At 36.2% G+C, this 26,076-nt stretch overlaps 1 protein-coding gene across 12 annotated transcripts; it reads right to left on the reverse strand.

Moving 5' to 3' along the window:
• Positions 1-1,783: 1,783 nt before the first annotated feature.
• On the reverse strand, positions 1,784-24,422 carry LOC148849909 (uncharacterized). 12 transcript variants are annotated; one of them, XR_016099892.1, is made up of 15 exons: positions 24,042-24,390; positions 22,110-22,247; positions 21,863-21,944; positions 19,397-19,473; positions 17,475-17,575; positions 14,191-14,323; positions 12,944-13,060; positions 12,683-12,768; positions 11,093-11,148; positions 9,695-9,773; positions 9,500-9,591; positions 8,818-8,888; positions 6,883-7,026; positions 2,417-2,490; positions 1,848-2,238 (listed from the first exon to the last, which is right to left on the reverse strand). XR_016099892.1 is itself a non-coding variant. In XM_088947656.1 (14 exons), exons 1-13 carry the CDS (start codon positions 24,162-24,164, stop codon positions 2,458-2,460), a joined length of 1,272 nt encoding a protein of 423 aa, XP_088803782.1. In that variant the 5' UTR covers positions 24,165-24,390; the 3' UTR covers positions 1,848-2,238; positions 2,417-2,457. The 12 variants fall into 12 exon arrangements, 3 of the variants coding, with proteins under 3 accessions (XP_088803780.1, XP_088803782.1, XP_088803781.1); XR_016099891.1 differs by having other exon boundaries at positions 1,848-2,329; XR_016099889.1 differs by having other exon boundaries at positions 11,093-11,159.
• Positions 24,423-26,076: the final 1,654 nt, after the last annotated feature.

The following is a 26,076-nucleotide window of genomic DNA, read 5'->3' on the forward strand; positions in this document are numbered from 1 at the left end:
CTTTTCCTTCATTCTTTTTTATTAATTTAATTACTATACGGATTTATTAAAATATAAGATAAAATCCGACAAAGTTGTCTGCCAATTTTTTTTGCCAACCGTAATTACAGTCGAGAATTTCATTCATGGACGAATACAAGTTTTTCTTCTCTTGTACGGGATACAACTTGCAAAATTGTACAAATTTGAGTGTATCTTCGCTCATTGTATTGGGCGACGCAAGCATCCACTTGATCCATTATTTGAAGGAGCCAATTTTTTTCCAACAGCTCGCATCAGTATTTCTTAGGTGCATTGTGAAGCTTGTGCCTATTTCCTTTGTTTTCCGTGTTTTGTGATTTTTGATTTCCCAAAAGCTAAAGGGGTTTTAAATAGGGAGAATGACGGTTCAGCCCTTTCTCTTTCCCTCTTCTCTTTTTCGCTTGTCATTGGTTCAATCATTTCAGAACTGAACCTCCAAGTTTGCATGCCGATCAAACTCAACACTTCAATCTTTTCTCTAACGCCTTGACCTCGCAAATAGGCTTTTTGGAGCTGGGTATTAGTAGGTCAGGGCTTCGCGTCGATTGAGCCGCAATGACTGAACTGCTACAAAAAAAAAGCTACCAAAACAAGATTCACCAGAAAGTGCTTTTTGGGCTTTCTTTTAAAGCCTATATTGCATGGGCAGTATGATGAGCCAGATTCAATGGAAATAGGTTTCTTGGAGCTGGGTATTAGTAGGTCAGGGCTTCGCGTCGATTGAGCTGCAATGACTGATCTGCTACAAAAAAAAAGCTACCAAAACAAGATTCACCAGAAAGTACTTTTTGGGCTTTCTTTTAAAGCCCATCTTGCATGGCCAGTATGATGAGCAGATTCAGTGGATCTTTTGGGAGTCGGTATGATGAGCTGTCCTATGTTGAAAGTCTTGGTAACTGTTGAATTGGCAGGGTGTTTACACTAACCTGTTCATCACGTTCGTCTAGTATATGGCACTGACACCTTCAAAGGGATAAGCTGAAGTATATCATAATGCTCTGAAGTTTGGATGTAAAAATAAATTAGGTGTTTAAAAGAAAGTTTTGGAGAAGTCCTCTTGGACGTCTTCTGGCCTACGATCCATTCCCACTAAGTTGTTTGGTCAAAGCTCGTTCTGTCATAGAACAGATTCAATGGATCAATCATGACAAATTGAAACCAATGTATTCTCTACATCTCTAAACTACTTTGAACAGTGAACTCAAGGATTTGTGTTTCAATTCTATTGAGTGTGCCGCAATGGCTACAGTGAAGTGGCCTTAGCAGATGTGGGACTCTGGCAATACAGATCATAAATTATATGATTATATCCGTAAACCATAAATGTAGAAATTTTGGGCTAAGTGGTTTCCAATGAAGCCGTCCTCCTGATTAGTGAATGGATGACGGGCGAAAAGCAACTGATGGCAGACATCAAATAAGAATATGCATCACTCCAGTCTCTTTTGCAATTTATTCGCCTAAAGAGATAGTCATGCCGATTGGAGTAGGAGCAAGGACAATGCCCTGTTTAGACCTGAGCCTCAAGCCTTCACTGATTTAGCAACAAAAATTTCCAGCTCATAGTGAGTGGTCAAGCCTTACTGCTTGGAACTTTGTATCCCAGATCCAGTTCCTCCCCAACAATCTTGTAGTTCCATAAAACACTTTAATCAGCATGGTTACATAGTAATTTTGAATTTAAGGCTTGAGGAAATTAATGTATACTCTTCTTTCCCAAGAAATTATACAAATGGATGTACAATATACGACACAAAAGTGCCATTGAAGGGTTGAGTAAGACACTTTAACTAAGTTGCAGAAGCTGCAAGACAAGGAAAATCCAGTTTCAACAAAACAGACACTATCCAAAATGTCTTTTTGCAGTGTCAACATAAGCATAAAGTGCTTGGTCTCCATGGTTGGAATTACAAATGAGAAATTACAATGCAATTATAATTTGTTTCTAAAGAAGTGTGGGAAAAAAACTTCTAAAGACTTTACAATGGTGCGGTGTAGAAGAAAATTGTTTAACATGGTAGAGAACTTGGAAAAATTCTAGGCTGAAAACATAGTTGTCATAATGAAATTAGGGTTGTTATCAAAGCACAGAAAACTTATGGAGGTTCCACTGCAAAGACCCTCCATGGAGAAGTACTGCACCAAAGAGACTAATTTGCGGTTTTGCTGAAGTGACAGCATTTGTGAAGAACGAGAAAGGGGCAAAATTCTGCATTTCTGAGGGAGGCATGAAATTTCCAAAAAGTCAGCAATTCAAACTTGATCTTCTCAAGGATTCAATTTCTACTGAGTTTGGTTTTCTTTAACACTTGAAAAAGGAGAAAAAGTCAGCAATTCTGCATTTCTTTAACACTTGAAAAAGGAGAAAATAGAACTTCATGAGACATGGCATTACCTCCCACAGAATATATCATACACCTTAGAAGTAATTATAGATTATCGTACAAAGTGTGATACAATCCAATGAATCTGGTAGCAAAGAAAATAGAATGTTAGAAAAGGGCATCATGTAATGGAACTATTTAGTATGCACATCAAAATACAGATCAATAGATGAAAAACAGAATGGTTGCAAAAAGAAAAAAAAAATATTAGGCATTGGAAAAAGTACTACAAAATTACAATATGTTGCAAAGATAAATTTCTTTAAAACCTTTCACAAATTTCCAAGAGTATCATTTCAAGACCTAAATCCATTCTCCAATTAAAAACTACCCACAACTAAAATCTTGGGTTGCACTGAACCAATTCAATAATAAAAAAATATATACTTCAAACACATTTGGACTTGTCTTGAATTCCTATTTCTTTCCTATATTCCAAAGAAAACCCATGTGTAACTACTCAATTTGATCAACCACCATAATAGAGATTTTGCAAGACAGATAAGAGATGGATTGTAGATTGGAAGACAAACCGGCATACTTTAAATGAAGAGTGGTAATTCATAGTTAGGAAAAAAATACTAGTCAGGTGGAAATCACCGATTCACCATCTTTCTTCCCCAGTCTCCTCACTCAACCTCTCTCCAACAGTTCATCAGGAATGCATCTCATCTGGAGTTACATCATCCTCAAACTCCCACACCTCCTTGCCTCTATTGCTTGACCAAGGAGGATCCTTAGAACTTAAATGAAGAGTGGTACTTCATAGTTAGGAAAAAAATACTAGTCAGGTGGAAATCACCGATTCACCATCTTTCTTCCCCAGTCTCCTCACTCAACCTCTCTCCAACAGTTCATCAGGGATGCATCTCATCTGGAGTTACATCATCCTCAAACTCCCACACCTCCTTGCCTCTATTGCTTGACCAAGGAGGATCCTTAGAACTTATGTGATCAAGTCTCAGCTTGATGCCTACCACCTACTCATATCCTTTGAGGAACAGCATCTCTATTATCTTCAACCTTCCTCCAACAGTTCATCAGGAATGCATCTCATCTAGAGTTATCATCCTCAAACTCCCACACCTCCTTGCCTCTATTGCTTGACCAAGGAGGATGCTCAGAACTTATGTGACCAAGTCTCAGCTTGATGCCTACCACCTACCCATATCCTTTGAGGAACTGCATCTCTATTATCTTGAAACTGCAATGAAGAAGATGATGGAATGGTTTTGAGGATATTGCATGATAACCTAAATCCACTTGTCCAGACTATCGGGTTTACTATGCTGTCCCTTATCAAAAGATTTTGAGCCTCATCAATATACTTTATAACTTCCAACAGATCCACCCCCATGAATATATCCAAATATCACATCAGGTTACACCTACCTGATTCAAGACCCAAAATTTTTGAGTTTGGTCCTGGTGTCCAATTTCCCTGTGATGCTTTCTTTCATAATGTGCACCCTTCTTTCAATTCATGATTGGAATCAAGCCCCTTATAACTCCCTCTTTAGAATCCCTTACAACCTAAGATTTCCACTTACAATTTCAAACCATTTCCTAACTTGTTCCTTGCAGGATTTATTCTGCTTCTATCATAGGCTTAAACTTCTCTTCTTGAACATCCAACCTTTTATTTGACAAGTCTTGAACATCCAACCTATGTTATTTTGGAATTCTCCACGAGAATAAACTCCATTAATTGAATGCCATTTTTTATCTTCCCTCTTAATTCTCCAAAATTCATTTTCATGACCCTGTCTTCAACTAACGCTACATCTTCAACCTTCTGTCCAACCCTTTAAATTATGTGAAATTCCTTCCTCGTAACCAAATTCCTACAATGTTAATCAAAACCAATCTTGAATATTTATCGTTTCTTAAACTAACCAAAGACCAATAGTGTCAATATGGAACTCGATATAACTCAGCTACCTTTCCCAACTTAGCACATGCTAAGTGTCATTCAAAAGCTCACCTCTGTAGAGAATAAAAACCTATTCAGGGACATCACCTAACAGCTTAAAGTTTTAGGTTGAACAGTTCCTTGAGATGGTATCAGAACACTTGTGACAGTCCTGGGATTATCACATAACAGTTACTGTAAGTGTTCAACACTAGAAATCCTGTGTTAGTTGAAGGATCGAAGAAGGGCTGCAAAGAGATGGTCCTTTTTGCCTATAGGAGGATCCAGTTGTAGAAAAGGTTGTTGCTGTTTAATGGTCTGTAAATAACCTCCTTTTAGCACAGGTTAGTTGGTTGGTGTTTGGCCTTGATGTATGGTGTTTTGGACCTTTTGGTGATCCATTTTTGTGTGAAATCATGATATTTACATGCCTATATGTCTGGTTGGTGGTTTAGATGTGTGGACAGTTGAAGAAGCTGATTTTTTAGCTGCTGAAAGTGTTTCTTTTAGCATTTTAGACCTTGGCAGTGCAATTTTTAATTGGAGTTGGTGTTAGAATTGGTTTTTAAGTGCAACCAAAAAGTGTTCACCCCCATGGCAGTAACATTACAGCAAGACTATATGATAGTCCAAATGACTTCTGTTAAGCTGAATGGACAGAATCATGTTCCTTAGTTGAAGTCTATAGAAATATTCCTTATTGCCAAAGGGAAATTGAAGTATGCCATGGAGGATAAACATAAAGATGGTATCATAACCTGTTCGACTAAGTGGTCTAGTGTTCAGTCCTTGTTGCCCTCATTATAATTAATTAAATTTGAGCACAAGGTATGGTGGGCCTGTGCTTGTCCATGCTTCAAGCTTGACAATCTTTCGCATGAGGGGGGTGTTACATCTACTGGGTAATCAAGCCACCTCTCATATGAAATCCAGTCAGGGCCGCACCTAAAAACTTTAAACCAAACACCTCTCTAGCATTTCCATTCAATTCTATAAGCTAAAAACATCCTTCGCTTCAACAACCCTAACACCCTCAACCAAAGTTTGGAATCTCCACAACCAAAGTTTCTAGAAGAAAAAAGGATAATATACTGATATTAGCAAGGCAACAGAAAAGAGTACAAAAACTTCATACAGAAGAATTAAAAGACACTGAAAAAGAAGGTAACCCTTTCACCCCCGGGAAAACTTACCGACAAAAATAAACGTCAAACATCACCATTAAAAAGCAGTTTCTTGAAGAAATAGAATACACTTATAATACCAAAGCAACACAAGAGAACATACAAACTTTACAAATAAGAACCCAAAGAACTCAAAAAAAAAACAAAAAGGATTGGACTATTCAAATGAAAACTCCAAGCAAACCCCTCATCTTCCTAACTCCTATAATGCCCAGATACAGACATGACACGGGCATGGATATGGGAAACAGGGATATGACTCTCCATTTCCTAAAATTCTGGACATGGATACATTTATTGGTATTCCATGTAATATGCTTATACTGTACATTTATATCTAGTGTGTGAATCTGAATATCATTTCTTAAGACTTATGTCTTGCCAAATTTAATTAAATATCTAACATGTGCAGATATATTTAAAGTAAAATTTGTTAAAAAAAAACACTTTACATATTTTAAAAGCCGTAATGCTATAGAGTACATCTGCAAGTACCCATGTAGCATCTGGTATCATATATTCATATATGATACTGGTATGCTAGACATGTACAGGTATATGAGTAACAAAGCTCAACCCCCTACCACAACAAATCAGATTTAAAGTTGGTTTAAATGTTCAACTGAAGGAGAATATGTGAATCAATAAATCTAGAACTACTCCAAGACCACCAGCAGCACAGTAACATCAGAATGATCACATCACAGCAAATGCACAACATAGAAGAGACCATGGGGATCTACTACCACAGCCCTACTATGAAAAGAACCAACTAATGAGTGTCATAACAAATACTGCCACACCACCAGTGATGTCAAGCAACTACAGTCCTTCAAACAACCTAGTGACCTACTTTATCTTCATCTTCCACCACCAACTCCTAAAGTCACAATAGTTTCTACCAAGAGTCCTTTTTCTTCTTGCCGATGGTAGAGATTTGCAGTCAACAACATGGGGAGCCTTTCCTTGTTATGAGTTTGACATTTTTCTTCTGATATTTCTAGAAACTTAGTTCTTTAGGTAAACACTATTTTTTATCAGTAGAAAGTGATTTTATTAATGTAGCTTGAAGAATACAAGAAGGTGGGTGTAAAGATTCACCCCAGCAACACAAGAAACCCAATAGAATATATGTCAATCACAGGCGGCCTTGAGAGAGTTTGACAGTGGATTTGGCAACAACTGATGATAGTAGCACAGATAGTTCTCATTAATCGTTGAAAGCCATGAAACCTATATCCTTAATAAGTTCAACAGAGCAACTTCTATGAATCCCCAATTACTATTAATTTGGTCAATTTGTAATCCTGTTGGCATACCAGTTTTTGAAATTCTTTGAGCTGTTTTCAGGAAAAATAACAGCAAATAGAAAATGTCTTACAGTGTTATTTTCAGGAGAAACCCAATAGAATCCTTGAATTGCAATGATAACCAAGTTAGAAGTCACAAGGATAAAGATACTTAGAGAATGTTTTCCCATCCCCTCCAACAAACATGCCAACCGTTTGTAATTACAAACATCCACCTGTGAAAGACAAAGGTAGAAATAAGCATGCAATTGAACAATAATCATGTCATGGAATTAGCAATTAGTACAGCTTGTATGTCTGCATTATTTCATTTGCTATACCCAAGTTGTATAATTTAGCAAGTATGAGCAGACATAGAAGAGCCACTTCTGTAGAATCTCATAAACAATAACATTCATGAAAAATCTGTAGCATTCTCTGTTTTAAAGTTTGCAGAAGGAGTTTTTAATCTGCATAAGTAAATGGAATTTACATTATATCCAAATAAACATTGCAAACTGATAGAAGTCAAAGGCTCTAAAAGAGCAAGGGAGACCAAAGAAAATGTGGTTGAAGTGGTAAAAAATGATTTAAGGTTGAGTTGAGTTGAGCATCTCTATATAAAATATTTAAAGCAAATATATTCCTTTTTTTCATTGGTAAGAAAATATATTCCATATTATCTCCCTATAAACAATGTTGAGGCCTAAAGAACATATAACAAAGGCCACAGGACATAGCTGATAACATAAAATGCATTTTTAAGGTAAGCATCATACTAGATCCTTGGAAGTAGGAGGCACACTGCCATCTTGCAGGCTAAGTGCCTAGAGCATGGAGCAAGGGGGCAAAAACAGGGTCATATTGGTATAGGGTGGGCTATCCACATTACTAGGTGGGATGTGGTAAAAAATAAACATTGCAAACTGATAGAAGTCAAAGGCTCTAAAAGAGCAAGGGAGACCAAAGAAAATGTGGTTGAAGTGATAAAAAATGATTTAAGGTTGAGTTGAGTTGAGCATCTCTATATAAAATATTTAAAGCAAATATATTCCTTTTTTTCATTGGTAAGAAAATATATTCCATATTATCTCCCTATAAACAATGTTGAGGCCTAAAGAACATATAACAAAGGCCACGGGACATAGCTGATAACATAAAATGCATTTTTAAGGTAAGCATCATACTAGATCCTTGGAAGTAGGAGGCACACTGCCATCTTGCAGGCTAAGTGCCTAGAGCATGGAGCAAGGTGGCAAAAACAGGGTCATATTGGTATAGGGTGGGCTATCCACATTACTAGGTGGGATGTGTAAGCCATCAATAAATCTAAACTGATTTTAGAACCAAAAGAGAAGGGACTATAAGTCTATGTTTATCTGGGGTAATCACCCTTAAATAATTTATTGACAATGACAGATAAGACAAAGAAAAAAAAAAACATTTCCACTACTTCTAAGTTTGCATATAATGGAAATTTGGAAAGCTAGTTTCTTTAGCAAGCAGATTCAGCAACTCCACTGTTATCCCACTTCCAATATTGATCCAATAGACTTTTTAGAAAATGTAATCATGTACTCATTGATAAGCAAAAATATTTGTGCACATGTGAGGAAGTAAAGAAATTACAAAAAGATTACAAGTCCCATCCCCCAACAACAACAAAAAGAGGATGAACATAAAGCTTTTATAATGAAAAAAAGCCCTTCCTTATCCCGCTCTTGCAAGTCCATTACTACCAGTCTACAATCCACCTCCTTTGGACAGGAAAGGCTGATAGAGTATCTAATTTTGTTCAGCTAGTGGGCCAGATCCCTAGGCCCCTTCCCACATCTACTATAATATGAGCATGATCCCTTCAACATCAAGAGAAGGCCTGAATCTCTTTGTTTGTAGTTAGTATTCCCGTCGCCATCATGATTCCTACTAGTATATTCATTTCTTATAATTGTTCTCCACAATTAATTACCAAATCTTTGAAGCCATTTCTCAAACGTAAATCTCTTATTATACTCAAAGGCATTCACCTTACACATCTTCTGTAGCACAATTTACTTTGTTCCAATTGGCAAGATAGCAACCTTCCTCTTCCTTTTAACTGCTTCAAAGAAAATGTCAATCTCCAAGACTGGAATAAAAGAGAGATTGTTTCAAAAAACACCATTTTTTATTGGTAAGAGTACTACAGCACCACTTATGGTTTTAAAAACTAAAAGTGATGCTATTGGATTTCTGACATTCTAAGATACTAGTTTTTGTAAAGAGGATAGTCTGTGCACTAAACAGATCCATCTGAAGGAAGGAAAAAAGAAAAGATCCTTCCAAAGATTCAAAAAGAAAGCCAGTGAGTCAGTGCATAGAGCACCACTTGCTTGAGAAATGGACAACTGTGGGGATCACAATGACATAAATTTCCCTATAGTCATTTATTTCCAGACTTTCCAGTCAATAAGAGCCTGATGCTCAATATCTTCTAGAGAGCTTTCTTCACAAAAGCAATCAATGAGCTGAAGATAAATCCACTGAAATAGCAAGACATGATCAAATAAAACCTTCACAGTCTTGAGAAAGTCAATTCATAGCATAGATACAGTTGGAGGCTACTTTAGGGGATGACCTATGCAGCCTTATTCATCCACAGACTGAAAAGGCTGTTTGTATAATAGTGAGCTGCCCATACATATAATACACTTAATGTTTGAAGCTTACCAGTAAATACAGAACACAAAAAGTTATCCCTGCAGAAGCAGATGTAACAAGCAGATAACTGATTGTATATAGAGGTTTGTTTAGGGGGAGTCCTGAGAAAAATACAAAAAAAAAGGAAAAGGAATTAGTTTTATGACATGTCAGGACATCTTTCCATATGTTAGAATACTCTGCTTGCTTGTTAAATGCACATACCTAGAAAGGTCAGCAAAAAACCAAGGAATAACAGAAAAATTGAAAGTGATATCCAATGAAGAAGCCGACTCCTGTGGTCCTGAAAACATTTAAATCACATTCTCAGATTCACTTACAGCTAATGAGTAAGTCAAGTTATTTGAATATACAGAAAAGCTAATTGCTTTGCATTCTATGATGTGTAGATATGGATATGGCATGGAAATTGAACTTGGAAATATGGGTATGACTGTGCATTACCTAAGATCCAGGGAATGGACACAGGTATTGGTATCTCATTCAATATTGTCCATCTCATGCTTTTGTATCTAGTTTTAAAAACCGACTTTTCTTAGTACCAATATCTTGCCAAATTTAATTGAACGTCCAAGTTCTAATGTATACATGTCTTTTTTATAATTATACTCCAAAAGTGTCAATGCATTATCTAGTGTCATGCCGGGTATGTATCATGCCCACAAAGGCATGTACAAATATCCGGGAGGCATAGGTCATTAGGTATATACAGAAATTAGAAAAAAAAAAACAACAACAACAAACTTAATGTGTTTCAACTGGAGATGTCAGCAAATTTTGTTTTATCATTAATTAATCAAAATCTTTATTGATGTGTCAGATGAAGAATGATATACAAGTAAAATTATGCTAAACTTAAACACCCCTTTAAACTTTAGGCAAGTTGATGCTACCCAGCCCACTGATTTCAATTATTTTGCGTAGACATTACATGCATATCCATAGTTAGACAACTCATACACAATTTATTCTTGTTCACCTGATGATGGAGCCAAAGAGTCCAAACTAGAATTCTTATTATATTGCCATGACAGATTGATAAAGGGACCTAAAGAAACTGGTCCCATATATTTACAGAAAAAAAAAAAGTTTTTTTGCCCTGTTTCTTTCTTCCCTTTTCAGACATCATGTGTTTTCCAAATAAAAACACAGAGGGGAGAAAGAGGATAAGAAATTTTGGATAGGAGTAAAAAGTGCAAAAAACTGATATGATTTAAAAACTGTATAGAAAAGAAGAGGAAAAGATTGTGCAGAGAAGAGAAGAAGAGAAAGGTTGAAGAGAATGGGGAGAAGCCAAAACAGAATTAGGTCTGGTCACCCCTTTCATTATCTTATATACTCAAAATAAAAAGGGATACAATGACAAGTATACCCTTAGTAAGTCGGCCACTACTAAAACATAAGAGCATACTCTCAGCTAAACATAAACCAATGGCCCTTGGACCCAATAACTCTAACTAAAGATTATAAATAAAACAAAAGATAAACTAATGGCTAATGGGCCTTGGGCCTAATAACTCTAACTAAACATTATAAATAAAAAACAAAGGATGTTATCAGCCCAATCTCAACAATAGGTACAACAACCTCAAGTTATCTCACCTCTAACTGTACAAGGACATGGCCGTAGTGGAGTCCTATGATGCAGGCCACAGCAGCTGTTAAGGAGCTAGAAGACAAGTTCCATAAGTAGAACAGATAGAAGTAAAAGTTACATTTATTGAATATTAAATGAAATTTTTTAACTACCATGAAGACTTACCACAAGGATCAGATATGCATTTTCAATTGTATAACAAATTAATCAACAATAAAAATTAAGTACTTCACTTGTGACTTGTCAAACAAACTATACAAATGGAGAAGGGAAAAGGTAAAACATTATTGAAATATTTGCATTAAAAAGGTCTAAATATAAGCTGATGGTCAACACTAGGCTTGTCCAAGAGAGAAGCACAAAAAAAACAAAGATACAGGTCATCTAAGTGGATCCACCAACATTTCAAAGGATCTACTTATATTAATAGGCTCAATATCTACAATTACAAAGTAGCCCTTATGACAGGACAAAAGGAAATGAAAGAATAAAAGAAAGAGGAAAAAGACCATCCATCTAGTTCACTGTGTCGTTCGGTTTTAGAAGCCTAAAGTTAAACCAGAGATTCTCACTAGCACAACAAGCAAAGTAATTGAATTTTTTGTTTAAAGCACTAAAGTATTTATATTAAAGGCTGTGTGTATATAATTCGTACATCAGAGCCTGTGTATATTAATGCTCTATATAGAGGAGCAGATCATACAAAAGACATCATGCCACCACTCGTCAAAGAACTACCTCTTTTAAACTAGCCTTGTTCTTTATAGTTTATACAAGTATTTCTTTCACTTCATCTGGTCCAAAAACAGTAAATGAAGTCACAGAAACTCTTAAAAAGTTCTAAAGGCATTCCTTTGTGGTATTCATTATTTGATGGGAAGTAGACACTAGTATTGAACAAGGATTTTTATGATAAATGATAAAAGAAATCGTATTACTATAAAGGAGGGCAAAGAGCCTTCAATCTGTAGAAAAAGTGTAACTACATACCATAATTCTTCACACTCAGATCAAAAGATGATGGATGCCCACTCATTCCTCATGTGTGTCCATTATATCTTCCCTATGATAGTCTCCAAAGAGACCTCTTTGGAATTCATAGAATCAAAATAGACAACAAAGTTTTCTCCTCTTGTTTAGAGTCTTTAATTGCCAACTCTTAAAGGGAGTTCTTATGGATAACAGGAGGGTCCAGTATAGTCTGAAACTCTGAATATCTAAAGAAAGCATATGACCATAGAAGGGTAGTGAAGCACAGAAGCAACAACCCATGAAAAGAAGGTCGGCTCACTCCTGAGTGCTGGAGCAGAGAACATAATCAGTGTCATTTGGCCCCATGCCACCTCTACTGAGATTGTTGATGGTAATTCAATTACCAAAGCAACACAGAAGACAATGAAATTATTTAAAACTAAGAATGATTATGACCACTACTTAATCCAGAAAACCAATACCAAATATGTCTGAGAATAAAACATGTGAAATATAATGGAGAATTATGGAAAGGAACCCATACACTCTTCATCTAAACGGCAAGGATCCCCAGAGTGGAGAATAACAAAATTCCTGCAAAAAGTCCAGATATGGTAGTTCACCTTAAAATGCCTTCAGGATCAAAAGGAGCATAGCACCATGAAGGTGAAGGATCTGAAATTTGGCCACTCTTGGAACTATTGCATTCCTGATAAATAAAAAACTAGGGTTAGTCACAGGTTTTTGCATGCACATTTGGATAGCCAAGTGAAGATTACCAACTCCAAACCAACATCCATATGGAACAGGGAATTTTTCTATGCAGCACCAGCAATGCGAAACATTAATAGCATACCCTAACAATTTCTAGAAATTACACATACCTTCAATTTTCTATAAACAGGATTTCTATATAGATGATCAACACCAAGAACATAACGATCAATCACTCCAGCAGAATTACATGCCGGTCCAAGGTCACCTCTAACTGCACACTTCACCTATCAGCTTAACATAATGAATACACACCCATCTTAGACACACAACATGGAAAAGTTTCAGTGATTTTATAAAGATCATCATTTTTAAGAGAGAGAAAGAGAGAGAGAGAGAGAGAGAGAGGTTCTGGACAGATAGCACAGGCAGTTTATTAAATATAGAGATTTAATGAACTTTTAACTGTAGCAGGAATTCTAAAGTGCAATCTCATCACAATTACACACAAAATATTAGGTGTTAAGAAAATTAAAAAAAAAAAACCAAAGTCCCACAACGGCAATACGAGCTCGGATTCACCCATAGAGAAATTCCGCTCCCAAAACAACTGTACTAATTCTTAAGGTAAGGTTGAACAACCCATAGAATCTCTTAGATTCTTGAAAGAAACTTGCAGACTTCTTGGATTTTTTACCATACAGCCTATAAGATACAATAGCTTCCACATGAGAGAATTTTGGTAGAATATTTATTTCACTAGTTAATGTTCAAAATCATAAATAGAGAATAATTAGAAGTTTCTTGTAATTTTAATTTTTATGTAAGGAACAATCAGAAAATTTTCAAATTTTCTATAAGGGCTATAACCTTGTTGGAATGTCACCTATGCTTTAGACCTTTCTTGGTTAAGATGTTGCACTACAATGTACAATAAAATTTTCTGCCCGGATATTTTTAGCTTTATACCACTACTACTCAATCTGCATTTCTTAAACTAACTCTTCAATGTTATATTTACTTCCTGAAACCAAATTATTGATGAAATCTCTTGATTCAACTCTCAAACCCTAAACTCTAGCCTCTAGGTTACTCAGGAATAGTCCTAATTTTCAATTGCAATGTCTTCTGCTTCCTTGGGTATTAAAATTTCCCTCCTTTAGTGTTAGATCCTATACCCTCAGTGTCAACATTTATAGGATATCCTAAACTATTTTTGCTTCATTCTGCTATTTCCTTCCCATATTGATCTAGATTAAAAAAAAACAAAAAAGTGGAAAAAATAAACATTTGATTCTTATATCCATCTTCAAAACATGGAGCAAAACAGTGCAAGCCATATAGTATTACAACATGAAGTCTGCCCAATTAAAAGTGCCTGAACTATATGCTACAGAAGTAAAATAGAAAGGCTCACCCTGTAAATAATATCACTGTCATTTGATGACAGCACAGAAGGGGTTGAGCGTTGCAGTCTAAATTGCCAATCTGGAACATATAAACCATATAATAGCCCCGTATATATGGTCAATAATGCAAAAGCCAAACACCTGATGAGAAAAGGAAAGATTTATAAGAAATTTTTTTTTTTCTAAATATGCTTAACTTGATTGACCACCGCAAAAAATAAAAATAAAAATAAAAAATAAAAAATAAACCTTCATCACATTCCAATCATTAACAATTCACTGACTATCTACACAACATTCTCCATGCAGCCTTTTTTTATGTTGACTCTCTTTTCTAAACTTTTTTGTATAGCCCTATGTCCAATTTCTCAATGTACATGGGTAGCTGTATATTATGGCAGTTTGTTTTATTCCAATATAATATTTTACCTTTCCGAAAGAAAAAATAAAAATAAAAATAAAAAGCATGAAAGTTGAAGCAACAAAGGATTCAAAAGTTGCTAGTAAGCAATAAAAAACATATGCTTGTTATATTTTATATAACTGCAGCACTTAAAATTTCAGCACTTAAGTTCTACAATCTTAGATTCTCCCGACCATCTTACAACAATTAGTATTCAGGGAAAGCTTGGTTCTCCAATATGCTATTTTACTGGATGACTTTGCCTCCTTTTTCTGGGACACTGGATAGTCAAGCTACTGCCATGCACCTCTACCTGAGAAGTTGGGAGCACAATCTTATTTTCCAGAGGTATCTAATCTGTGGACACCAGGCCTCTGACTTTTTCCCTGGTTCCAGGGATATTTAGTGTAATTTCCATGTATCTACTGTGGAGCATGGTCATTAAATTAGTTGAGCCATCATTCAGCAATGTTTAACGTTTCATGAACATAGAATCTATAGATTAGGAATTATTTATGTTTTTTCATCACTTTTTAATGCAAAGGCGGTTTAGTAAATGTGCCCAATTATCTATGCCAACCTACATCCAGAAGGGCCATTACCAACAATAGCTGAGATTTTACACTGCAGCAAGCAATGGCCCCTTGGCCAACCTATTACCAACAACTCAGCACCTATAAATGAGTAAACAGTGCTAGAGTCAAGAAGACAGAATTTTTATGTAATTTTGAAGCTTCTATCAAGTTTGTAGGCAATTCATCACAAGCAAGTAGGCACGTGACCAACTTCAAATTTCAAGCATTTCCACTGAACCTTAAAAAAAATGGTGGTGGGTGGGGGGATAAAGATGTTGAACTTAACCAATAGAAACTTACCTTAACCAAAATATACCATCTAAAACTGTAAGAAAATAAAAAAGAAATCATTATAAAGTACATAGCACCCCTCTAGGATCAGATCTGCAAACTCTATTTCAGCTGTCGAATCAAATTTATCTGTTATTAACAGCTCAATTTTTGAAAAGGTTTCCTAAGGCTAGCCTCATGGTGAGGCTTAAGAAAAATTCCTGAGGCTCAACCATGAGATTCATGCCTGAAAAGTAAAAGCCACATCCCTTGCACCTTGAGATGCCTTATGTCAAGAACATATATTCTGTATATTCATCAAAGTAGAGCCTTCATCACAAGACCCAGTTAAAAACCTGTTCTAAGTAGTGCAGTGGTTATTTGGTTAAAACTTTAAACATTTAGAAGATTTAGCACCAATTTGAGGTTTTTGCTTTAAATTAAGATTTTTAAACATTTTTGAAGGATTGGTAAAAATGCAGATAGTTTTTTTTTTTCCTGGGCCTTCTTTAATGCTCTTAGTATCAAGGTTTTTAAACCGTCATTGACCCAGATGGTCGGACCGTTTAGCCTGGGAACCGGCCAAAGTACCGGTTCCATTTCAGCCCCAAACTGCTATTTTAAGAAAAACCGTTGAAACAGTTAGAGATACGCTGACCCAGGCAGTCAAACTGTTGACCTGTTCAACCTGACAGTGGTTAGCGGTTTGTGAATAAAAATAATTTAAATTAAAAGAATTAAAATATCATGCTTTGTCCTAATTTTTAAGGCCCATTTCGACAAAGACAACAACTTTACTCTTTAGTCTAGGGTTTCTTCATTTCTCTTGAGATCAAGTTAAGAACTCAAGACACCAGCGGCTAGACTGTGGAGTAGTGCCGGCAACCATGACTTGTAGCGGTGAGCCGGCAACAACCACTTGAGTTTATTCAGTTTATCATTCTCTGTTTCCCAAGTTTTATTCAAGATTTTTGTTTCCCTATTAAAGACTATGGAGTAGTGTTGGCAGCCACTACTTGCTGCAACGATCATGACTTGCAGTGGTGACCACCAGGTGACTTTTTAGTTTTTTCAAATAGTGTTACAACAGATGGTCCCACCCCCTTTCCCAGTTCATCTAAAAACCTTATGTTTGCTAGTTTTTCTTTTCTTTTGTTTTGGAATCATGATTCCTGAGTTTTTGATAGATTCAAGTAAGCAAATTAAACTTGTAGTTGTGACTCAAATATGAAACTAAATATGAATCGTAAAACAAAGCATGAGAATGTAAGAAGGAAATCAGGCTTTAGTTTGGACTTTGTTCCTGCATTGACCGACCACCCACCTGGTGGTTTTAAATTGTTCTTTGTCAAATGTCTGGATTTAAAGTCTAACATTCCCTAACGATCTGATATCTGCAACAGGGTCTACTTCTTGCAGCGGCGATTGGAAGTTTGGAACCATTGAACAAGAATGTTTTCTTTATCTTTGGGAGCAAAATCATGGGGTTTGGGTCTCATTTTAACTTATTATTATTATTATTATTATTATATAATTATTTTTGACGTCACAGGTCGAATCACTCAACCCAGATTGTTGAACCACTGACCAGGAAACCAGAGGCCAAAGAGTTTCCATTTCCAGGTCGGTTTTTAAAAGCTTGCTTACTATCCTTCTTATATAAAAATAGTCTTTCCTGTATCAATAACAATGTCCTAACTTCCCCAATTGAAACCCTATCCCTTGCCCTTTAGAACCCAAATGAACCAAAATTTCCTCTTAGAATTTTCTTACTTTCTATACAAATATCATGCATTATAAGTAAGGGTGATCATTTCCAGCCTGGACCCAGGCCCACAATATATTATTTATATATGAAATGTATTACATTATATTGTATTATGTTTATAAAATATTATCCCACCCCCTTTCCCAGCCCACGATCACCCCCCCTAACCATAAGTGGTTCTGTGAGACTTACATAAAAGAGATTTCAGATAATGTATTGCCAAATATACCATAAGCCTATTGTGGCAACAAAAAACATGAGGAGGCATACCCTTACCAGTGCAAATAATAACCCTTGAAAAGCCGACCTTCCCTTTGGATTTTACAGGGAAACCAAATTTCACATAAAGCAGCAACTATGCATCCAATAGATATTCTCTGTGCAATTAAAATAGAATTTCAGTTTGCCATCCTATTTGTAAAGGAGGTTCTAAATGAAGTGAAAAAAAAAAAAAGTAGAAGAGTTCAAAAAATATTTAAACTTCCAAAACAACACAGATAGGTTTCCATTTATCCTCTTCATCAAATTATGTATGAATATGAAAAAAAGGAGGAAAAAAAAAGAAAAAGTAGAAAAAGGAAGCATATAGGAAAATGACAAAAGGGAAGAAGAAACAAACTGAAAAAACAATATGCAGAACTCATTCAATATTTAAACTTATAGATGAAGCTATTTGCAATCTATAAATCATACAACTACATACACACACACCCTTCCCAAAGGGGTGGAGGAATCATATTGACTAAACTACCTACTACTATTGTGCTCATTTAACTCCATGTGCTGTTTAAACACATTGGTTCAAGTAGAATTTGGGTATTCAAATGGTAGGTACACTCTGGATAAGATGCTAAATCTTCAAAAAGTTCCAAGTGAACCACATGTTATATGTTTGACACAATGATCTGTGTTAACCATATGTCTAGCATTTTCTTTTACCATTTCAGTGGGAATTATGTCATCTTTCAGCATGAAATGAATTTTGTTATTTTTACTAAATCTCAACATACTTGTCAACCATATGTCTAGCATATTTTTCCTTTTTCAGTAGGAATTAAAACATCTTTCAGCATGAAATGAATTTTGTTATTTTTACTAAATCTCAACATATCAACCATATATCTAGCATTTTCTTTTCCCTTTTCAGTGGGAATCATAACATCTTTCAGAATGAAATGAATTTTGTTATTTTTACTAAATCTTAACATACTTTAAATAATTCATGTTTTCAACCTGGCATGGCACCAGCTGTTTTGGAAGCAAATGCACTGTGAAATTAAAAAATAAGTACAAAAGAAAGAAAAGAATAATCCTAGCTTAGCTACCAAATAAAAAAGTAGAGATCTCCATATTATGTAATCCATTAAATCAAGTGCAAATAAGGGTACAAGCATAGATGTCCATTTGACACGCACAAGGATATGATAATTAGATGATATTGTTGGCACTTGACACAAAATTGAATTTTTTTTATCAATGAGAAAAAAAAAAGTGCATCAATGTGAATCAAAGACTAAACCAAGCAGCTGGGAACACAGGACCCGTGGATGGGGTTGCGACACTCATAATTTTCCATTACACCATATTTGGAACATAGTCAACATACAGACCCACCATTGGATGGGCAAATCAGCATTGCAGAATATTATAACCATCTGATTTGACCATATAAAATTGGATGGTGGAGAAAACTTTCTATAAAAGTTGACAAGAAACTTTATGGGATGGATACCAAGACTTGGGACTCGTGTATGGTTCCTGTTTCTCAGACCAAAGACAGTCGAAAAGCAAAATATTGCACAAAAGGGGAGTGACTGAAGGAGGGGACTACATGAATCCTGTGCTACCATTCTGCTCTGTTCAGCGTCATCCATTGTTAAGGGACTTTAAATCATTTCTCGCTGCAACCCATATCATTTCTGGCCTGCCCCTAGCTCTTCTAGATGCTTCAACATGTAAGAGATAACTTCTTCTAATCGCTGTAGAAGGAGGTCCCCCCCACTCCAATAATGAAAGTGAAAAAGGAAACAACAAATCAAACTACAAAGACTATCCAGGCCCAGGAATGGTCAAACCTCAATAAGACATTCCAAAATTGAGTGATAAATACAAAGTTGAACATCATTATAAAAGAGTATCAACAAAAGGAACACAGACCAAGCAGATTAAAGTATACACCAAAATCTATTTTCCCATGCCTGTAAAATGCCAAACCAGCGTATCCGTTCAATATCAACACCAAAAGTCAAGGAAGCTGTTCCATGCAAATAACCACCTGAAATGAAAAGACGTATTTAAATTTATGTTTATTTCAATGATAGCCAGTTTATATAGTCAATAAATGTAATGGATATAGATTGCAAAATAAAACATATGCTATTAATATTAGCCAACATGGACACTCATTGGCAAAGCTAAGAGGAGAGAAATTTATGACACTGTTCCTCCAATATTTTCATTCCACCAAATACAAGCAGAGGAACAAAGTGATAAAACTCTTTAGAAACAATGAAGAACTGACCCATCATGTAAGGCCCAAAAAACAGATGCTGGTGAATAATTTAATGGCATCTTTAGGCTATGGACAGTGAATAAGAACTTTGTGATCAGGTGATAAAATCAGATTTTGGGAAAACCTATGGTGGGGAGAGCATCCCTTAAAGGACAAATTCCCCAACCTTTTCTATCAATCCCCCCATAAAAACTTTGTTGTCACCCACAATGTTTCTTTTTTTGGTTAATTCTTTTTTGTGGGACTTGGTCTTAAGAGATGACTAAGAGAGTGGGAATTCTCTAATGCATTGGCTCTTATTAATTCCTTGGAGGTGTGATTTTGGATAACTTTGATCTGCTAGTTCTTCTTTTGTGCTTTTTTTTCTAAGTAAAAGAAAATTTTCATTAAAAGGAATAAGGATGCAAACTGGGAGGGTGATTTTCTCTTTTGGCTGAAGCGTCTCCAGTAGGATTTGCAATACTTCTTCCCAATCCTTAACCTCTGTTTTCACTTTCACAACTTTCCTCTTAAACCAGTCCCCATTCCTTCCATCCCATATTATTTTTGAACTCGTATCTGTCGAAAGTACTGTTATAGGAGTAATCTTTTTAGTTTGCTTTTGCTGGTTTGCTTTCCTAGTTTGGCTCTCACTCACCTCCCCAGATTTTTGTTCTTTCCTCATAGTTTGCTCTTCAGTATTCGAGAACTCCCATTTTTCTGGTTGAAATCATCAAGTGCGCCTGCGACCATCTTTCACCCTAGTTTAGCTTGTCCCTCCGGAAGGCATACTAGTTGTTTTCTCCCTTTGCCAAAGAACTCTGTTAGTAAAATAAACCCTCCATTTCTGTTCCTTCTATTTTCTACTGTGAATCTCTTCCCTTTGTTTGTTGTTTCATTTCCCCACCCTTTATTCTTTCTGCAAATAGAAGACCATCTACGAAACCTTTAAGACAGTCCACTACTTCTGATTCCATTATGATAGTTGCTTATCGGTCTTCCCTAATTTTCAATAGCTTCTTCCCTCTGCTTGTTATTTCCTCCATAAGGACCTTCTTCTTCTCCAACTGGAGTATTCTTCTCCATTTTGTTGCCTGAACGAAACTCCCCATTTCTCCTAGTCTTGCTCACCTTCTTTTTTCTATTATACACCTTGTTCTGCTGCTCTCCACTATCTTCTAAAATTTGTATCTTCTTCTTTCTTTTATTCCCCCCCCCCCAACAACAACTCCCCACTCCTTCCTTTTCCTACTAGTTCTTTTGTGCTTCCTTTTTCAAAACCTTCTCTCACCCCTCTTCTCAATCTTCTTTTCTAGTAAGGACAGTTTGGAGGGGGCCAGTCCACCAAAAGTTAGGGCTTTTTCTGGGAAGTGGTTTATATGAAAATCACTACTTGTGATAATATTCAAAAGAGAATACCAAATCCGTCTCTCCAACCTCATGTGTTTCTTATGCAGAACAAGTTGTGACACTGTGCACTGTTGCTAGTTTCTTGTCCATTTGTATCTGGCATTTTTTTAATTATTTGGATGCAGGTGGACTCATCCAGCAGAGCTGAGAGGCTTGTTTCAAGCCATTTTCTTTTCCCCTCCTAAGGAAAGAGTCAAAATCTTATGAAGATATGCAAGAACATCCATTTTATGCACAACCTGGGAAAGATAGGAATGCGTGAATTTTCAAAGATAAGGTTCAAACAATTTAAACCATATCTATAAGGGTAACGCATTGGGTAAAATCTATACCTATCTTTGACTCTTATGCTATAGAGTATAGATGATAACAGTAAGAGGAAGGCATGTTGTTACATCTTCCTCATTAGTTAGTGCACAGATGCTCCCATTTTGGTCTCCACAGGCCTATGATCTCATTCAGTTGAACATTGATGGATAGTCAAGGTAAGCCAGGGATACCAAGAATTGGGGGAGTTTTCAGGAATTGAAATGGTCTAATTATGGCATTATTCTCTAGGCCCCTTAGGATATGGTGTAACTTAAGGAAGATTTTGTTTGAAATCACTACTTTGTGAAAAGATTCTGTATATCTAGTTGTGTCAATTATCCCGCAAACCAGATGCAATTTTGGAAGAGCATGTATTAAACAAAAAGCATAGAAGATCTCAGGTAAAGGATATCCATAAAAGTGATTTTTTATCAATACATGAAAATGGAATTACCTTGAAGAAAAATACCAAGAAGGAAGAGTTTCACTGCTCTTAGCACCGCCTTGTGTGTAGCCAGTACTCTGTCTGTTACATTCTGTAATTGGCAAAAGTGAAATATCCTTCAGTTACTAAACCAGTGATTAAATTATTAAGTAAATAAGATCAATATACAAGTACATGTATAACAACCATTAGCCAAAATAACAAGTTTTATCTCTCTCCTGGGAAAGAAAACTGTTTTAGACAGAATTTCGGATACCTTGTAAGCAAGTGCAAGAGCAAAACCAGCAATGAAAAGAAAGAAAGGCATCACAAAGTCCGCCAAGTGTAGACCATTCCATGGGCAATGGCCAATGGAAGGAAGAACTGGGCCAGCATAATCAACCAATATCATGAGCTGAAATAATAAAATGCAGTTCAGTGTAAGTGCATGACTGTATTCATCACAGAAAAAGTATCTTTGCTAATGAAAAGCATATTTTGTAAACGTCAGAGGAACTAAATCTATGACGCAGAAGTTTAAACGGCATTAATCACGTCTATCTCTCCAAGTTTATTAGAAACATTTAGATAGAGACATGCATACCATTCTGTAGTCATCATCAGCCACATCTCAACTTGATGACAGTGTTAACTAATTCATTTGGGTGCATCTAGTTCTCAAAGTTTCTAGCATCTCTTTAAAAAGGAATACAACTATAAATATTTAAACACAATTGATCTCTAATGTGAATATTGGTTTTCTTATATCTCATGGTAAGAGGCTGGTAAGAACACACTAAGGACAACTCTAATACTAATCATAATGCTGGCCCTAGAATCAAGAAACATAAAGGTAAAGGTTACCAGAAGAAACTGAACAACAACTCCTACCTAATATTGCCATGGTTTGGAGCTTTTGATATAATGTCATATGAACAAAGTTTGAGCATGTCCCCTGTAATATTAGTTTATTAAGCTCTTTCTTCCCTAGTAAGGTCATAACTCTTAAATCTCAGCCAAGGTAACTATCATTTTTGGAACGAAGATGATAATGGTGGCAATAAGAGGAACGCTAGCTGCACAACCCATAATGTGTAGGGACCTTTAAAGCGCAAACCATAAGCAGTATTTCTGTTAAAACCACATCTAAGCCCCATGTATTAACAAAAGCACCCTATTCTTATGTTATAAGGGAAGTGTGGCTAGTAATTATTTGATGAAAAAATATAAAAGAAAACAAATAATACTGATAGAATTCAGCCAAGTCAAGACTAACTTGATTGAATAGGCACTGCTTCATATTAATAAATAATTCTAATTGAGTCAGCAAAAGAACGGATTTTTTGGATTCTCTATGCATATAATGTGCCTAACCTTTTGCTTAACAACAAAATACTCCAGGTGATGAGACAGAAACCTTAAAATAAGGTAGCATGATATCTCAATATGGAATAAAATGGAAATTATGGAATGTTTCAATGAAACAAAATAAAATAAAACAGATACAGGTTTATATCAAATGCCTACTAAATGAATGTTAAATTGACATGTACAGAAACAAAGCAAAGCTACCGTTGTTCGGCATTATACCAACTCAAGAAAAACCGTAGCGAGAGGGAAGATGCCTGTCAGTCCCTAGGAAGGGCTGAAATGAAAGTAAATATTTTTTCAGTCGAGAGGCTTACTTGACAATTGACAAAGTTCTCCAATTCATATCATATAAAGATGCTTAAACTGTCAGATTTGCTTATGCACTTTTCTTAGTCTCACACCAACCAAAAATAACTATAACGGTTTAATTATTGGTAATGATCCCAACAATCAAATCAATAAGGTCTTGCAACTCAGACTAAATGGTTTCTGTCTGCACAATAAATTACGCCTTTTGAAAAATAAAAGAAGGGTAACAATATCAAAAAACGCTTATCAATGCACAACAATACAACTCATCCAAAATTAGTGTGCGAGATAGAGTTCAAGATGTATACACATCGTGTTAACATTTGGAAATTGAACTCGTAACAATAAGAATTTCTACAAAGTAAAATCGCGAAAACAATCACTTCCAACTAAGAAAACGAAAAAGCATCAGGAAACCATGAAGACTTTAACGGAGATGTACTACTGTCTAGAAAAAGAAGCAATAGAAACTACATAAGACTTGTAGAAGGAAGCAGAAAACAAGATCTGAATGGAAGGAAGAGCTCACGAAGACGGAAAGACCACGGAAGACGTCGAGAGAGGCGATGCGACTGCTTCTTGTCTTAACCTTGGGTTCTTCATCTTCTACGGCTTCTCCTTCGTCCTTCAGTAATGCGACGTAATCAGCCATTTGCAGCCCGTTGGTCGGCAAACAAGCGACGACTACTGCAACTACGATTCAAGCAAGACAAGCTTTTCTTTTCTGCTTTTAACTCCTGCTGCTTTGCGTTTGGCTGACCAGTAGTGAGAAGAAAGCATCTCCCTCAGTCCCTACGTTGTTTCGCAGCTTTCGCTGCTCTTCCGAAGGAATCCGAATCACCTGCTAACAAAACACATCCCAATTTCCAACCCTCTACTAATATAATCTTACACCGCACATCTCATAAATGGGGGGACAACTATCGGGTTTCGCTAATATATTGTAGGCCCAATATAATTTATTAATGCCCAAGAGATGCCAAATTTCTCCCGGGAAGATTACCTTGGAATGTCAAACTTCTGGTGGCATACGCCTAGAAGATAAAGCTTGATTTGCTGAGGGTCGTTATCGACAGTGGACCCCATGCATAATGTCTTGGGATTTTGGGTTTTGGCAGTTCTAGAAACTGTTGAAATTTCCAACGGCCAGGATCATGCAAATCAATATCATCCACCGAATGAACTGTTCCGTTCAAAATTAGTTATGCTACTAAAAATTATTACGGTTTTAAACGGAGCCACTAATCTTTAACCCACATGTTTGGCTAGGCAGGACCAACTAAGTGGTGGCCAGTTTTTTCTCAAAGATGATAATATAATACATACTCCTTTACATTTGCTGTATCCGGAAGATAATGATTTAACAAAAGAAGATCCTGTTTGCTCCATCGTGCAATTTAATGCGCAGGAATATTTATTTATAAGTTGTAACCTTTAGTTCTATACGCTCACTTTGGAAAATCAGCCATAGTGTCCCGCTATTATTAAAATATTATATTAATAACAAATTTTAATTAAGCAAGGTGTTAGAGATTTTATTCTCATGGAAGAGAGGAGGTTTTTTCTTTTGAGTTACAGCGAATTAGTGAAAGAGTGTGGGATGAAGATAATGTGAAAGAAATTCTAAATGAAAATATATAGAAAATAATAAAAATTATATCATCCCCCATGGTTTGGAAATGGATGGGGAATTAACTGAGCTCCAAAAGTTAAGTGGTTCCTTTATCTAGTTCTATGGGATAAACTGCCCTCGAAACGTTTGCTCGTAGAGGCAGACAAAGAGATTTCGTCCCAGTTATCACAAATTATATGATCTCCGTCCAGGAGTTGTGGGTGGAATTAAAAAGAGACAAAGAAAGAATTTGCATGCATGTAGCTACCTATGTTTTGTCGAGTATTTGGAAAATTGTCTTGTCCTCGAGGCAAGCACATGGACATGGAAAGTGCTTCACCAAACTCTCTCCCACATTTCTTATGTAGCATTATAGGGCGGGAGATGCCTTCCCATCGAATCAACAGCTCAGCTCCCTAACCGCCCGATTGCCATGCATCACCATGTGTGTCTATCGAGGATGGCAATTGGGAAAGGATGGAGTTGGCCATTCGCTGTCAATGGCGGTATATTCGGGCTAACTCTTGTCGGGGTTCCTACTATCTTCTTAATTTTGTGAAAAACAGGTGGAGCCAATACCACCCCCTATGGTTTTGCCTACAAGGAGGTATGGTTGTCTCTCCTCTTAGCTCGTATAGCCAAACTGGTTGGAGAGCTTAAATGCATGGTTTTCAAAACCAGATTGGAATGGACGATCGGACCGAAAAAATCGGTAACCGGTCAGCTATTCAGGTCCGGTTTTACTAGAAACCGGAAAATTGAAAAAAAAAAAAAACATTGAAAAGTCAAAAATCATTGACTCAGACGGTCAGACCGTTAAACCATTTGACACAGATAGCGGTTCGCAAGTTAAGATTTTTATTTTTAATGTTTTAAATAAAAAATAAAAAGTAAAATACCCACTATATCCCAACCAGTTCGAATCCTTATTCGATTTTCCTTTAGCTTTAGG

The sequence above is a fragment of the Nelumbo lutea genome, chromosome 5, assembly GCF_056320005.1.
Source record: "Nelumbo lutea isolate HS-2025 chromosome 5, American lotus-T2T, whole genome shotgun sequence".
Taxonomy (NCBI): Eukaryota; Viridiplantae; Streptophyta; class Magnoliopsida; order Proteales; family Nelumbonaceae; genus Nelumbo; species Nelumbo lutea.

Excerpts from the sequence above, each read along its gene's own strand:
- LOC148849909 (XM_088947654.1), bottom strand. The coding sequence starts at position 24,164 with ATGGCTGATTACGTCGCATTACTGAAGGACGAAGGAGAAGCCGTAGAA. Across the intron at positions 21,945-22,109 it reads CTCTTGCACTTGCTTACAAG|AATGTAACAGACAGAGTACT; the intron begins GTATCCGAAATT and ends TGCCAATTACAG. Across the intron at positions 19,474-21,862 it reads TCTTGGTATTTTTCTTCAAG|GTGGTTATTTGCATGGAACA; the intron begins GTAATTCCATTT and ends TTTTCATTTCAG.